The sequence below is a fragment of the Dermacentor silvarum genome, chromosome 7, assembly GCF_013339745.2.
Source record: "Dermacentor silvarum isolate Dsil-2018 chromosome 7, BIME_Dsil_1.4, whole genome shotgun sequence".
NCBI classification, from domain to species: domain Eukaryota; kingdom Metazoa; phylum Arthropoda; class Arachnida; order Ixodida; family Ixodidae; genus Dermacentor; species Dermacentor silvarum.
Window position 1 is genome coordinate 70,741,879 of NC_051160.1, and position 14,921 is coordinate 70,756,799.

The 14,921-nt window shown below is 43.8% G+C and overlaps 1 protein-coding gene across 1 annotated transcript in view; it reads left to right on the plus strand.

Moving 5' to 3' along the window:
* The window catches only part of LOC125946798 (uncharacterized), a 32,689-nt gene that overhangs the window by 4,687 nt on the left and 13,081 nt on the right, over positions 1–14,921 (plus strand). The window contains exons 3-6 of the mRNA XM_049670826.1: positions 5,293–5,329; positions 9,759–9,834; positions 10,472–10,500; positions 11,438–11,492. Coding sequence (XP_049526783.1) covers positions 5,293–5,329; positions 9,759–9,834; positions 10,472–10,500; positions 11,438–11,492 — 197 coding nt within the window. The remainder of the gene's footprint in view (positions 1–5,292; positions 5,330–9,758; positions 9,835–10,471; positions 10,501–11,437; positions 11,493–14,921) is intronic.

Consider the following 14,921-nt stretch of genomic DNA (forward strand, 5'->3'; position numbering starts at 1 on the left):
TTCTGACATAGTCCACGTCGCGCGTCTTAAGCCGTATCATTCGACCGCCTCCTAACCAGCACCTGGTCGGTGCTTCAGCCGCCGGGGGTCATGTGACAGACCGATGAAGAAGACGTTTTGAGATGACTTGAAGAAGACGACGCTCTGGACTTCGCGAGCTATGATTTTGTCAGCCGCTGCCATTCTTGTAAATACAGTGTAAATATACTTCTTACTTGTTTTCCCCGTAACAATATCATTGTCTATATTAGAAAATAGCACGTGTAACCCCCGTATTCTGAAATGCACCTTTACTAAAGCCCATGACTAGTTTGATCTAAATGACGCTTGGCGTGAATGTGCCAATGCCTTTCCTTGGACTCGTTCACGTCAGGCGTCATCTCGACGAAGTATTCGCTTCAAATTAAGGCGCATTTATGAATATGGAGGTAAGACTTCTCTCAAGATCAGCGATGTCACGGGGCCTATCATCATCATCAGGCTATATTTATGTGACTGCAGAATGAAGGCCTCTCCCTGCGATCTCCAATTACCCCTGTCTTGTGCCAACTGATTCGAACTTGCACCTGCAGGTTTCTTAACTACATCACCCCACCTAATTTTCTGCCGTCCTCAACTGCGCTTCCCTTCTCTTGGTATCCATTCTGTAACTCTTTTGGTCCACCGGTTATCTATCCTTCGCCTCACATGGACTGCCCAGCTCCATTTCTTTTCAACCTCCAACTTGTTAACCTCTAACTTGGATGTTGACAAAGAAGCTCGAGAACAAGTTAAGCATCGCACAAAAAGCGTTTGAACAAGAAATGTTAGGCCTAACGTAAAGAGACCTTTTGTAGAGAGGGATGACTTCTTCTTGGTCGAGTTGGTGTTTACTGCCTGTAACGAAAACGGCGATATATGAATGGTTTTACCCTTCAAAGCGATGACTTGGTTAGGAATTACGCTGTAGTGGGTTGTTTCCATTATTTTTTTGCTCGAGTCCGCCGTTTCTCGAATTGGGCTTCCATCGACATGGGCCTATATATATATATATATGTTTGATGAAAGCCGGACCCCGGCCGAAACGTCAATAAACCGCTTCATACGCGCGTCTACTTCACTGTATATATATATATATATATATATATATATATATATATATATATATATATATATATAGTGCAACTTACGGCATTCGCTCCTCGAAGAGGCCGGCCGTGTATCGAGGGATCTCCTAAACAACACCTTGCAAAGGGGTGAACGTGGTTTCAATCATGGATCCCGTGCCTGAAAGAGGTACGACGTAATGCTTAAGCCTTTCTCTCGCATTTATCGCTAAATCGCCACTGAATTTTTGTTCATTATTTCTCCTTCTAAAGAAAGGGAACAAATGAGATAACGAAAAGGCCGATATTCTTTACTTCCTGATGAGCAATAGCCGAGAGTGTGTCGTGGTTTCAAGAGACTGCACGAGATCTTTGGCTGAATCCTGAGTGAAACTTCATGACATGACTGGAACATTTCCGATATCAGTATTTCATTTATGCCATTCATTCGACAACTACTACTGGCTTGGCACGGAAACACTGTGAGTGCAAGATGAGCGTTTTTGCATCCTACTTTCATCGGAATGAATCCACTGTCGCCGAGAATCGAAACCATAATTTCGTGGTCAGTATACCCGGCGCCATATATCCTTTGAGCCACCAAAGTGGGTAAAAAAATCTGAAAACGCGAATATTTGACGAAAAAACTTGCGAACACATATTTTTGAGGCATCCGTGAATTCTTTACGTTGTACGCTAAACGTTAGGGCCGTTTCACTTGCTGCGAGTGGAGCGAAAGATATCGGTGCAGTCACACGCATCGCAGTGCGATCTTTACTGGGCTCATTTCGCACGATTGTGATTCTAACGATGCAGGGTTTGGGTAGGGGCTAGTAGGTATATTCCATTTGCAAACTTGACTTCCATTTGCAAACTTGACTGTTGCGAACTTCAATCTTAGCGCCAGCTTGGTTCGTCCATCACGGCGCGTGGGCTGTAGTTACGTATAAAAAGTCCTTTCTGAATATTTCGAAATTCATAAAAAGCCGACATCAATGTTTTTAGGAGCTGCAGTCACTTATGTACGTAGCATCATGGCATTCTAAGTGACGTCTCGAGCTGTTAATATACTGTGAATCTGTACCAATAAGTTTAAATCAATAGGCTGCAGTACGTAGTACAACGGCGTAACCACACGGCATACATGAAATACGTTTTTAGGAGTGCACTTGTTTGTTTAATAACAAAATAGAGCGATAGAATTCGGTTTTCATAGTGGCAAGCGTAACGTACGAAGCTATCGGAACTATCGGCCAATATCGTTGACATGTGTGTGCTTCTACCTGCTTCGGAACATTGTCTTAAAGTGGGGCTGAAAACCCCAGATTACCAAATGCCTATGCAACTGGAGCAGAAGTTATGGTTTTCTCACTGGAAATTAAAGCAACCATCCAATCTATCAAGCTAGTCAGGTACTTGTATTGTATCGATGTTAGAGCAGTGCTAATAGGAGCCATTTCAAACTAGAATAATTGGTCAAACTAACAAAGTGCAAGGAAAGCCTCAAGGTGCAATCTAATCTGGTAGTCAGGAACGGATTGTGCTTAGCAACATATTATGCATGCTTAAATTCCCTGCATTAACCCAATGCTCAAAACAGGGGAGACTGATTCCTTTGCTTGGTGTTGAAAAGCTGCTTGAATGTCAATATCATACTACTTATCGTTCCGAGGGAAAGTGTTAAGCATTGTCACTATCTCTAATCTTTTATATGAGCTTTCTTCATGAACAACAATGGAATAAAACTGTTTACCATTGCAAGTTTCACAATGCAAATACTATGAAATGTTTGAGGAGAATGCATTAAAACATTAAAATATAGACACTAAAGGTGTGCCTAAATACAAGTACAGACTGAACACACTTGTCTAGCGTCGTTGAGTGGCCTGCTGTGGCCTTCGCCAGCGCCCGTAGCTGCTACTTCGCGGCAACAGCCAGGTTCCACGTATGTTTCTCCTATAGCCCCTGGACTTGGCAAGCGACATGACCATGCCTGGTCTCATTGCAGTGTCGGGCTGTGTTCCTTTTGCGAAAAAAAGCGGCCAACTCGGCCGAAGTGCGATTTCCTCTGTACACACGTATTTAGCTTTCGTGTGCATTTTATTATGCACCTATGCTTGTGCCATGTTATGACTGTTGTACTTGTAGTGATGTAAGCGTTTTTTAAATAATATATTGCACCACAGTAATTTATTCATCGTTGTGTTAAAATGTACAAAATTGGGGCCACAGTAAGGGCCAATATAGCCAGCAGTATTGGCAGAAAATTTGATTCAGATCCAATGCACTTGTTGGAATCGCCTTTAGGCGAACTTTCACGCAACGGTCAATTTAACTCTCTAATAGTAACTGCTATGCGTACAAATGAGCTTATTTTCATCTGATATGACACGGACTCCTATGCAATGTTTACTTATGCACCGCACAGGTCACAACTTTAATGTTATGTAATGTATGCATAACTGGATGAACTAACGCGAACGTCAGCTCACTAAGACTTGGACCAACTCGTCAGGCTGAGTTTGTGTGAGCCTGGCTAAGTAGAAATTTGGCTGATTCTCAGTCCGCGTGAGCTAGGCTGAGTAGAGTTTTGGGTATTCTGCACACATATGCCTTAAGTCACACCATGGAATAAATAAGTAAGCAGCTGCATATCACAATCTAACAAAAAGAAGCTTAAGATACACAAATGTCATGCTGGCTTTGTATATCTTGCAAGTTGCATGCTACTTTAATTATAGATGCAGTAATGACAGTATATGGTTATATGAGTTTATGCAGTAATACATGTAATTGATAACTCATGACCAACTTTGCTTCCCTGTTATTGGGCATGACTTATGCCTCGTGATACGTCTGTACGCTTGATTAGCTGTGGACATGCAAAAACCATCCGCACTTGAAAGGATGCTATAATTCACAAGAGGGGATGCAACTGGCTGACTTCACCGCACGATATTGGTTTGCTTTTGTTTAATGTGTTATCTATACTGCTTATAAAAAATAACGTGCTTGCCTGCTTTTCCCATTGTTAGCATGTGGTTTACAGGTGGTAGAGAGCGAGAAGCAAGGAAGGCGAGGATGTTTATGGCGAGGTAGTTTCTTTAGAATATTGTTGTATGGTAGGACTAGCATAAACAAAAGGAATTTTATGCACTGAAGTGTAATCTGCTTTTTCCTTTACAATTGATGGCTAGTGCAGGTGCGGTGAGGATACAAAGGACTGCAACATATTGAATGTTTATTGGTTTCCGTGCAGGAAAGCAATGATACATCAGAAAAAAAAAAGATATGAGACTGCTCAAGTCATCTTTATCGTGCATTGACACTTCGGAAACAAATTGACGATGCTGTTTATTCCTAGTGAAAGCGTTAATTATGATTCTGTGCAAAATTTATTACGATATATAGTTTGCACGTTCGCTTTGCGGGCTTGATAAGCATTCGCGTCTCGCAGTGAAGTAAGAAAACCACGAGATCAGATGCTTAATTAATCGAGAAAAATTATGCGTGATAGCTAACAGACAAAGGCTAAATGGTCGCGCGTATATAGCACGACGAGCGCGAAGTTGAAACGTCGGATACTATGCCGGACACTAGTACGATTACATATATCCCATCGGCCCTGCATTGGGCCGTACGTAGTTGCGTATTATTTACATTGATTCGTCCGTAAAAGCACACCGCGCTATAACTGTTGACGTTTTCGTATACCGCGAGTAGCTTGTATGCAACAAAGCGGAAAATTGGGACGACATTAAAAAGGCCATGTCTTCGCGTGAGATTACACCTCGTAGTATTTTTTTTTATATACTCGCTAGTGCGTGCAACTCAACTAAATGCGCGCAAAAGTGCGTACCGTCAGCCCCCGAAGCCAACGCGAAAAAAAATTCCTTTGATTAGCAAAGTAGCGTGCGAAGAAACGCACAGAAATCACGGAACCGAATCGGATCCTACGAGTTTTTATCTGCCTTGTTAGCGTGTCGGTTCTGATGGTGCGTACCACTAGCGCAATCCATGGCTCTAGTGCTCCCATACAGAGGTTCAACGGCTACTGGGAGCACTGTGAAATGACATGTTGGAGATTTCTATAAGTAATCTTGCCTCTTTCAGCACCGGAGAGCTATTCACCAAAGCTGTAGCCGGCTCGGTGAACCTATCGGCCATATGATTATTCGTTTTCTTTTTCCGTTTCTCTCGCAGAAAGGGAGGAGCAAGCCCTCAGAGCACAGCGCTGTTCAACGGTACGTGACCAGTGAAGACAGTCTGACACGTGCTTTGTTTAAATATATTCCACGTGTTTACCCCCACGTAGACAGATTCAATTCGTTGACAGCTGCGATCGCGTTGGGCATCACACCTTACACGGATGTGCCATTCACTGCGGAGGAACTGCTGCCGGCATTAAGGATATAACAGGAGGCGAAAAGAACGGGAGAAGGCAGAGAATTTAAACAGAAAATGGTCTCGTTGGGTACTCTTCGCTGAGGCAGACAAACGCCGGAGTGGAGAGAAAGAGTGGAAGGAAAGATGCGTGTAGGCACACAGACTGTGACACGCAGTCAAAGGCGTTCACGAAAGCCATGTCGCCTTCTGTATCAGTACATAAAGGTGCCTTCACCGCCATTGGGGCGACTAGTGATGGGGCGGTGTTCAAGCAGCGCCTGAACTCGAACGTAGGCAATTTTGCACACCGACTGCCGGCATTATTGTCGGTCAGCAAAGCTCCGGGCCCGGATGAAATCAGCTCCTTCGCGTTACCGCAGCAGAGAAGGCAAATGCTCCGCCACTTCATGTCTTCACACGACCCTGCAGCAGTCACACCGTCTTCAGTCCATAGTTGGAAACGAGATTGCATCATCGCGGCCTACGATATTGCCCCGGCGCACCTCTGCGTTGCAATCTCGGAATCCACGGCATCATGACCATTTTGGAAGCCGTTAAGTATCCGAAGGACTTGGACTTGTGTCGCCACAGTGCTCGTCCAAGTTGCGTGGCAAGTACATCAAAAAGATTATGCCTTTGTGCTTCCACTGCGACAATGCGAGATTAAACATATGCCCTCAATTAAGTTAAAATAAATTCTGGGCTTTGACGTGCCTGAAACACAATCGGACTGTGAGGCAGTGGGTAACTGCGGAATAATTTTGACGGTCTGTGGCTATCTAACGTGCACTACTTGCACTGTAGACGAGCGTTCTTACCCTCCGACCTCATTTAAGTGTGGCCACCATGGCAGGAATTTTCTTTACTACGATAAAAATTTTATTGAAATGACACAGGCACTGGGGAACCACGGCGGGCATCTAATCTCGGCAGACGTCGGAATTCAGAAATGATCGCAGCAGTATTTACATCACTGCCCTTGCCAGCTGTATTTAGCGTAACATACGTAGTTATGCTTGCTATCAGCACAGCTGTGTTCGTTAACTTGAAAAGAGCAGTGTCGCGCACGAGAAAACATGGAGCTATTCTGGCGGCTATGAGGTTCACGTAAGTCAGTGGTTGCACGTGCTAGTGTAAAATCCATTCCTTTAACAGGTCTGTGTAAATGGCGAGACAGTTGGGATGATATGAAGTCGCATGTCGTACCCCACGGTAGTCCACAAGGAGAAATTTAAGAGGAACGTTCTCAACATTAGCCTTATTCTGGCTGCGAAATTGCCTCCTGGCGTCACTTCACATCTCCATCTCGCATGTGGCGTTTATAAGGGGTGCTCTGTGCTCAACAGACAAGTACTACGCGTAAGACTGCTGAGAACCATCAACAGCTTCGACAAATTGAGGCATCGTTATGTTATGTCACCCAAGACCTGTGTCGCTGTTGAGATAAGAAAATGGTATGTCTCTTAGTGTGTTCAAAAGATTGGAAAGGTTCCTATGCCATACGATGCAAAGCAGAGGTTCTTTCGTTTGAGGTAATTTTACCAGGTGTGTGACTCGGTCGTCGCACGTGAGATGTAGAAGAAGAATTTTGATCTTTCGTGAATATCTGCCTGAAGCTTCGAAACATTTCAAGTGAATGTTTTACAGATTTTTTTGTATATACTGCGCTTTTGAGTTCCTGATTCCGTATTCTCTCTGCTCTCCAAGGTCTTTCTGAAGCGAATATCGCGCTCTCGGAATGTAAGGGAGGGATTTATTCCAACAATATTGGAAATGTTGGCGACTGTTGTGCAGCCGTTTTCTCCACAAACTATAAATTGTCCAATGAGCAAAGGATAATAACATGAAGTGAAATAAATAAATAAATAAATAAATAAATAAATAAATAAATAAATAAATAAATAAATAAATAAATAAATAAATAAATAAATAAGCAAACAGCCCTGCCCAAGAGCACATCGACTATGGGCGCCTTGACGGGAAGCAGCCGTTTTCGTTACCAATTTTTGAAATGCAATAGCTGCTGAGAGAGAGAGAGAGAATTAACTTTATTAATGGTCCTGAAGGGGCCTGGGCACCCCTTACGGGGGCCGGCCTGGTGGCTCCACCCATGTGGGGACTGGGAGTCGGAGCTCGCCAGCCACCTGTTGGGCCTTCTGGACGGCCTGGTGTTGAAGGGCCCTGTCGGGGCTCCTGAGGTGGTTGATCCAGTCGTCCTCGGTGGCAGGAGACCCGAAGCAAGCGATCTTGTGCGGAGTGGTAATATCATCGCGTTGTAGAAACTCTTAGGAACTGCTGAAGGTTGAGACTCTTTCAAACATCAGCTTCCTTGTCTTTCAAATAGGAGTCCATACTCCGGCAGCTGTCCTTGAAGCCTGCGGCTAGCTCTTTGGTCCGAGGTGACGTTGGTGATCAGCTCACGGCTTTTTCTTGCAACGGATGGTTGGTACACACACAACAACGAGGAACCTGCAACAGTTGTCCCGTTGTAGAGACAGGGAAGAATAGAACTGACAAAAGTGTTGGTTGAAAATTTAACTCTTTATTTGGTGAATTCGTGCCCCGTAAAACAAGCAACACACACACAAAGCACAATGACAGCGGAGACCACAGACGTCGTTCGTGAAAATATGGTCTACGGGTCAAACGCGTATAGTGTTAATGCGAGTCTCCTGTTACACAAGCTTGCACGTCGCAGTGAACGGCACGCAAAACGCGTTGATAGAGTACGAACGAATATGTTGCGCGCCGCGTTGCGTCGATACGTACAAACTTTGCATTGCAGTTGTGTTGCAGTCCACCAGGCGTCACGATATGTCTGGATACGTGTTACTCTTCGGTACACGTTATGGCGCCTCCTCGCAAGGTTAGAACCGCCGCTGCAGAAGCGAAGCGTAGAGCGACGCGCACAGCTGCAACTAGGCAAAGTTGGCTCAGCAGACCTCTGTGCAGAGGGCAGCACAAACCGCAGCTCACCGTTGATGCCGAGCGGACGTTAGAGTTCGTGCTCGTGAAAAACGACGCAAAGAGACTTCGCCGCAATGGCCATCTAGTGCGTGCTGCCAGAAATGGAGCTACTACGGAGTCGCTCATCCACCTTACACTGTGACTTTGGTGCGTGTGCCGCGCAGTCCTCTGACTTTTTTTTTTTTTACTTAGATGCAACACAACAAAATAATCTATGAACACAGGATCCATAGGCTAGTAATTATTTATACAATAGTCACAAAGAATACTAGTTAACGCATGGGAAAAAAGTCATGGCGAACGTTTCATTTTTAATACAGAACAACACACAATCACTATTGTTCAACGTTTGTGCCTTACCTTTAGAACCACCCATATTGTTCCGACACTTTTTAGGATCTTTTTATAATTTTTATTGAAAAAAAAAACGGATCTGCAGGGATCGTTATGACCATTCCCTTGAAAACTGTAGTGGCTGGTTACACCACGAACTCGTTATTTTTATTCTTGTGCTGCCTTTATTCTGCGAACCCACAGCACAGTCATGCCCAACTGCACCGTAATAATACCATTTAATTCTTCTAATTGTAATGTTCCCTTTGCTTTCTTATGTGCCCTACTTTTTACGCCACCAATGCTCCAATGGCTGTTTACTGTCCTCCACTGTAACCCCCCCCCCCCCTCCCCTAGTTTATTAACCCCGGCGATCTGTAAAAGCCAAGGCGTCTGGCTGAGGTGTTACGTCTTTATTTACCTGCTGATGACTACTGCTACTGCCAGCAAAGCAAGCTCGACAATTTCTTCTGCTGCCACACTTTCGGCAAAACCGACGGTTACAAATGGTAACTGAAGCACTGGGCACGTACAGCTGAGAGCAAAAGTTAGACGACCACAGGGGTCACAAATTCATTTTGCAGCCTAGACATTGAGCTCGAAAACAAGCATACGGGGCACGTGCGCATGTTCGACAATTTTAATGCATTGAGACAACTACAGGTCGCAAGGCAGTGCTAGCGTAAATTAATACTTTTTGCTGATGTCGCAGTTTCTAGACTTTTGCTCGTGAGCATACGTGTAGTACGTAGCAAAGGGCCTCACGAAGGTAGCCAGAGAAGCGTTCATGCGCTTGAAGCAAGCTCGCGAGTACAGGAGGTCACTCACCTCCTTTGCTACTGCATTGTTTGAGTGTGCCAGCTCCATCTTCCACACAATTGTACGACTGCTCGAAGCGGTGTAGCGGCATCACCTTTGAGAGCATAGTAATGCTCGATTGTCGTAGGGCAGCCCTTAGTTCACTATTTTGTGTACTCCGCATTCCAGGACCACGAGTGCAGTGATGGACGGATATGTGTTCCTCACCATGACGTGACAATTGCTTGCAGGAACGCCAGCTTCTGTAAGTAGCTCGGCGCTCATTGTACGTTTCTGGGCATGTGCTGATTAACAGAAACCTATTGGATGGGAAACTTGCGGTACTGGCCGCGTCAAAATAAGATATAGGGAGCTTTGTGTTCCCTGCAATACCGTCGTTCACGATGGCACAAGCCTTCACACGAAACCTCGTGGAGATGTTTCGCCCTGCGGCAAAGTGGCGCTTGGCTGTTTCTGCAGTACAACGCATTCATGGCGATCTGTAAATTGAGCGACTAGACGCTCAACCCGGCGCGTATAGGTAATGCTTTAACGCCAGCAGTATGATTCTCGTCCTTGTTTATTGGGTTTCCCTTAAAATAAACACACTTTCTGTCTACATACCACTAAAAAGGCTCTTAAAAGTTCACTGAAACAATTAAACAGCCAGTGTGCAAATGCATTTTTCCTCATGATGAAGCAAATGAAAGCTATCTCGCGTAAAGCTGGTTACATTGTGAACAAATGTTCCGAAGAGAACAATAAGCGTATGTTGATTCGCTCAGTGACTGGATTTTTTCGTTCAGTGGGCTTTGGCGTGACCAAAAAAAAAAGAAATGTGGGTCAAGTGTCTGAACGAAAGAAATATGATACAAAGATGTGATCGTTTACATTTCATGCAGGCGTCAGAGCGGAAGAGAACAACTGCGACGTAAGTCGACTGGATTCTTGATTACTCTCAGTTTCCTACGAAAGAAGGGTAGCTATCTCAGTGCACTGAAACATCACGTTTGCTTACATTCATGGAGCACCAGTATCGTTCTTTGACTAGGGCTAGCTCGTCTACGCCCGTGTGCACGCTTTGTGACGCTATAGGCGAAATTTGTTTCAGAACTATGACCACCCACCACGTAGGTGTTGACGCGAAGTGAGCAACAGACAGTGCTTTACCAAGCTCCCTGTGCATCAAAAGGACAAGTATTCAAGATTCTCCTAGACCTGCACGAATGCGTGTCAACTATGCAGGTGCTTTTAGTTTAGGGACGATACCATAAGCATTGCTTTCTAAGCTTCCTTTTCCTTCTCTCATACCCGCCTGCTAGTGGTAAGGGTAGCAATCTAAGGAGCAACATAGCTCTTATCTCCATTTTTCTTTGTTTTACTCCGCTCTGTATTTGCTCCGTTTTATTATGCATAGGTGATACGGAAACATTGAGGTAAAGAGCACCCTGCTTTTCCATTTTTTTATATTTACGGTAAAAATAAAAGAATAAATTATAATACTAAAATATGTAAGCGTCCTAGTTGGGGATCTTCCTGAGACTGCTCTTAAACACGCCATGGAAGTAACAATGAAGAAGGTCAACATTTACGAGCTTTAATTTACTATTCGTGTGTATTGTAGGCATACGGCCAAGTGCGTTTGTATGACTTGTACCTCTTTTTCACATACTTTCGTATTTTAGAACTTCACGCATTGCCAATATCTTTCAATTGGAGGCTCCTTGAGTGTATCGATGTGTTTATATTAGATGCACCACGAGGAAGTCTCATCATTTCGCAGATCATTGGCAAGACAACCGAAACCCCGCAGCGAACTATTTTAAAGAAATTGTCATCATAACAGCACATATATGGCGCGTTTCCAGTGTCTCATCGATTTCACCTGCCGAAAGATGAACTGCAACAAGACGAAATTTGAATGTGAGTTTCTAAGTAGTTATTCAAGAATTCCAAAGAGCGCAAGCTAATATACAGCTTGTATAATGTGATAATGTGTAATGTAATTATGTGTATATAACACTAATTGTATCAGCACGCTCAGGGATTTGGGACACCGACAAGAACTCGCATGGCATGCCTGTCGATCAGTGGGTAGCATAAAAAACGAGTCTTTAGAATTATTGGCTGGCTGCACTTCATGTAATTGTTTTAGATATTGCTAAATAAAACCGCGCGGTCTTCTATAAAAGCGCAAAACCCATTTATTCGTTTTTCTGCATAAATTTAAGAAAGTTAAACAGAAAAAAAAGAAAGCCCTGCCCAGCCCATGAGTAGCGCATGCTGGTTCCAATTTGAGAATATACCAATAGGAGGCTTGAGGAGAGCCTGACGTGGGAAAGTTAGTAAAAAGCCCAATTCACTGCATACAAATCCAACAGACTGTGCGACGCCACGACTGACAGCCATAACTGAGAGCTATGACACTGTACCACCAAAATTGAGCATGTTTGTTGAGAAGTGCTTGAGCATGTTAGTCCGGGTGAGTTTCTCAGAGATGGCGTGAGCTGCTTGCAGCAGAGAGAGTTGAAAGGCTATCACGTACTGCTGGGTCATTTCGATTGCATAGCATAGTTTAAGTTTGGCGCTACTGTTCCCAGTAAGTGAGAACGTTTTTAGCGCCAAAAAATAGAAAACGGGAGAAGGAGGCGGGTGCGCTAAAAATGTTCTCATCACGAATGTCGACCAACTAACCAGGTTATCCACCTTCCCGTAGTACGATGTGCACCGCGTGGCCGACAGACAGAGGCGAAAAAGGAGTTATTGTAGTAATTGAGTGAAGGAAATTCAAACAACAATTTTTTGGCACTTCATTTCAAAGCAAAGCTCAGTGCCATATATTGATAATAACTTCTAAAAGATAAATTTCAGGTTTTTTGTGCCATACATGCGATATAATTATGCTACCTAATGGTTGTTTTCGTCCCTTCATCTGCAAGCACTCTTTAGTTGCAATAAAACTTGTATTTACCTGTGTAGTCCCTAACGCGGGTGTTATTTTTATCAGCGGAGGGTCATCTCTGTCATTGTGCTTACGCTGCTTAGATTGAGAAACGTAATATTTATACATGAGTGGTCGAGGATCAAACGGGAGGCAGAGTTCGCGAGAAATTAGAAGACTCGAATCTCTTTCCGACACGAACTAAATATTGTTGAGATGCAAACCTGTGAAGCCTGTCAGCGTCTTGAGAGGTTTTTTTATTGATTTATGATAACACTCGTCCAAGTTGGCCGAAATATGGCGCTTGTTATCGATGAACGCTGTAGTAATTGATTTTATATGAATTATTATACACGCTATCAGTAAAAACTAGCACAGAAATACAAATGTCTTGCCTATCTTCTTTAAGATAGGTAAGACATTTGGAAAAATAAGAAAAAAAAACTTGGTGGTGCAACTCACCGCCCCGTTTCAATGGGGACGCTCATAGAATCCATCCGTCCGTCCGTCCGTTTGTCCGCAATGTCTGGGCATGCTGATCCAAGAAAAAAAGAGTAATCGGTCACAATTGTTCAGATGCAGCCGCCTGCTGTGCTAGTTCTTGCCAATAGCGTGAACAGTAATTCATATAAAATCAAGGACTACCGCTCGTTCGTGTTTGCCCACGTTAGCAGCCACGCATGTTTACAAACAGACAGACGTTCTTGCACGCAAGCAGACAGGAATACACATGCGCTCTCTCACAAACACCAGAGCTTTCTGTTGGGCTGGTCGGTAACTCATTCAAATAAAACAAATTAGAGCGTAAAATACACCCCCATACGTGCGACACACCTACACATGCAGTCACTCCAAACCTCTTCTTTTTCTTTTTGGAGCGAGTGTCTGTGCGCGTGTGCGGGTCTGTCATTTGCGCTCTAATTTATTTTACCAGAATTGAAAGACAAATACACCTGCAAGAAATACGTACACACGCGTACGCACGCACTGACAAGCAAACATGAACGCATCAGTGGCAGGCACACTTGTATGTGGTATTCGGACTTTCTGTCGCGCAAAGGTGATCGGTAAAATGACAAATTGCAGGAAACCCACGTTTCACGAGACAGCATGTGAGCAGGAGTAACAATTGCAGACGCTCTCTGTACAAATCTGAGCGTTATCTCGTATAAGAATCCGTGCTGCTCGCTGACACTGCTTGTCGACCGTTGTATTCTCAAATCTGTTAACCAATATTCATACTTGTACAAGCAATCACTGAATGAGAAAGTAGGTGGCGAATTTCTACAATTTCCTCCTCTCTTACATGATGTAGTCTGGCTTAGATTCCGCGATTTAGTAGAGATGGACCATGCCCCGACCCGAACACCAATAATTCATTGGTCTCAAAGAAGAGGATCATCACGGGTCCCTGGCTTGTTATACTTAACTTCTGTGTCTTTTAAGCGGACCTAAATATTTCAACATTTACCGACACTCCCATTGGTACCATTTCCTTTTTTATATTTGACTCGCACCGTCCTCGTATAATTCCTAACCAGCGCTTTTACTTCTGGTCTACCCAGAACCTGCAATATCAGGATGAGGTACTGCAATGATGGACGTTATTCTTCTAACTTTTAAACAAGACCTTACGTTTATCGTTGCTTTGTGTACAACCAGACGACACCAATGCATTCACAATGACAGTGTAATTTCCGTTCCAGTGGCTTCTTTAAACTTACACATCAACATCAATAAAGAAAAAAAAATATCGGAAGTTAAAGCTCTCGCAAACATGCAATTCTAACACTTTGTCAAGCATGCAAGTCATCTAATACAGCGAGTCAGTGTGGTAGCGGGCGGGCATTGTTTTCTTTTTTTTTTAAGTGCGTCCAAACTTATCGTTGACGACGGGCAGCAAAACCAGTCTGCGGTTGTGAAGCTGCTCGCTTCTCCCATAGCGACGTGCTTGTTACGATAAACTTGCTTTTTTTCTGTCTTCCCCCTAATAATTCGAGGAGGATAGAAGCCAAGTGTTTTACATATTGATTGCATCAAACAGTGCACTAGTGTTGCGAAATTTCAGTGAAAACAAAACTTCAGTAAGCTCTAAATATTATTTCCAAGTTGTTAGCCTAAGTGCAAATGTCACAGTGTGGCTTCCGACTCAGATATTTATTTCTGAAGCTGGAATTGGAAATATTGAGAGGTAATATATCTAGCCTCGCCACAGCGACAGTTAATACCTCGAGTTAAAGTGAGAAGCCCCTAAAGTGACGCCAATGACAGTATAGTATCACATTTCTGAGCATACCTGGTGCGGCTATATCAGAAAGAAAAAAGGCACGACAAAATATTTTAAGAAATAGCACGTTTTAAGAACGTGTAATATGCCTCGTAATTAGGACCAAGAGTTAGCTTGAACACTA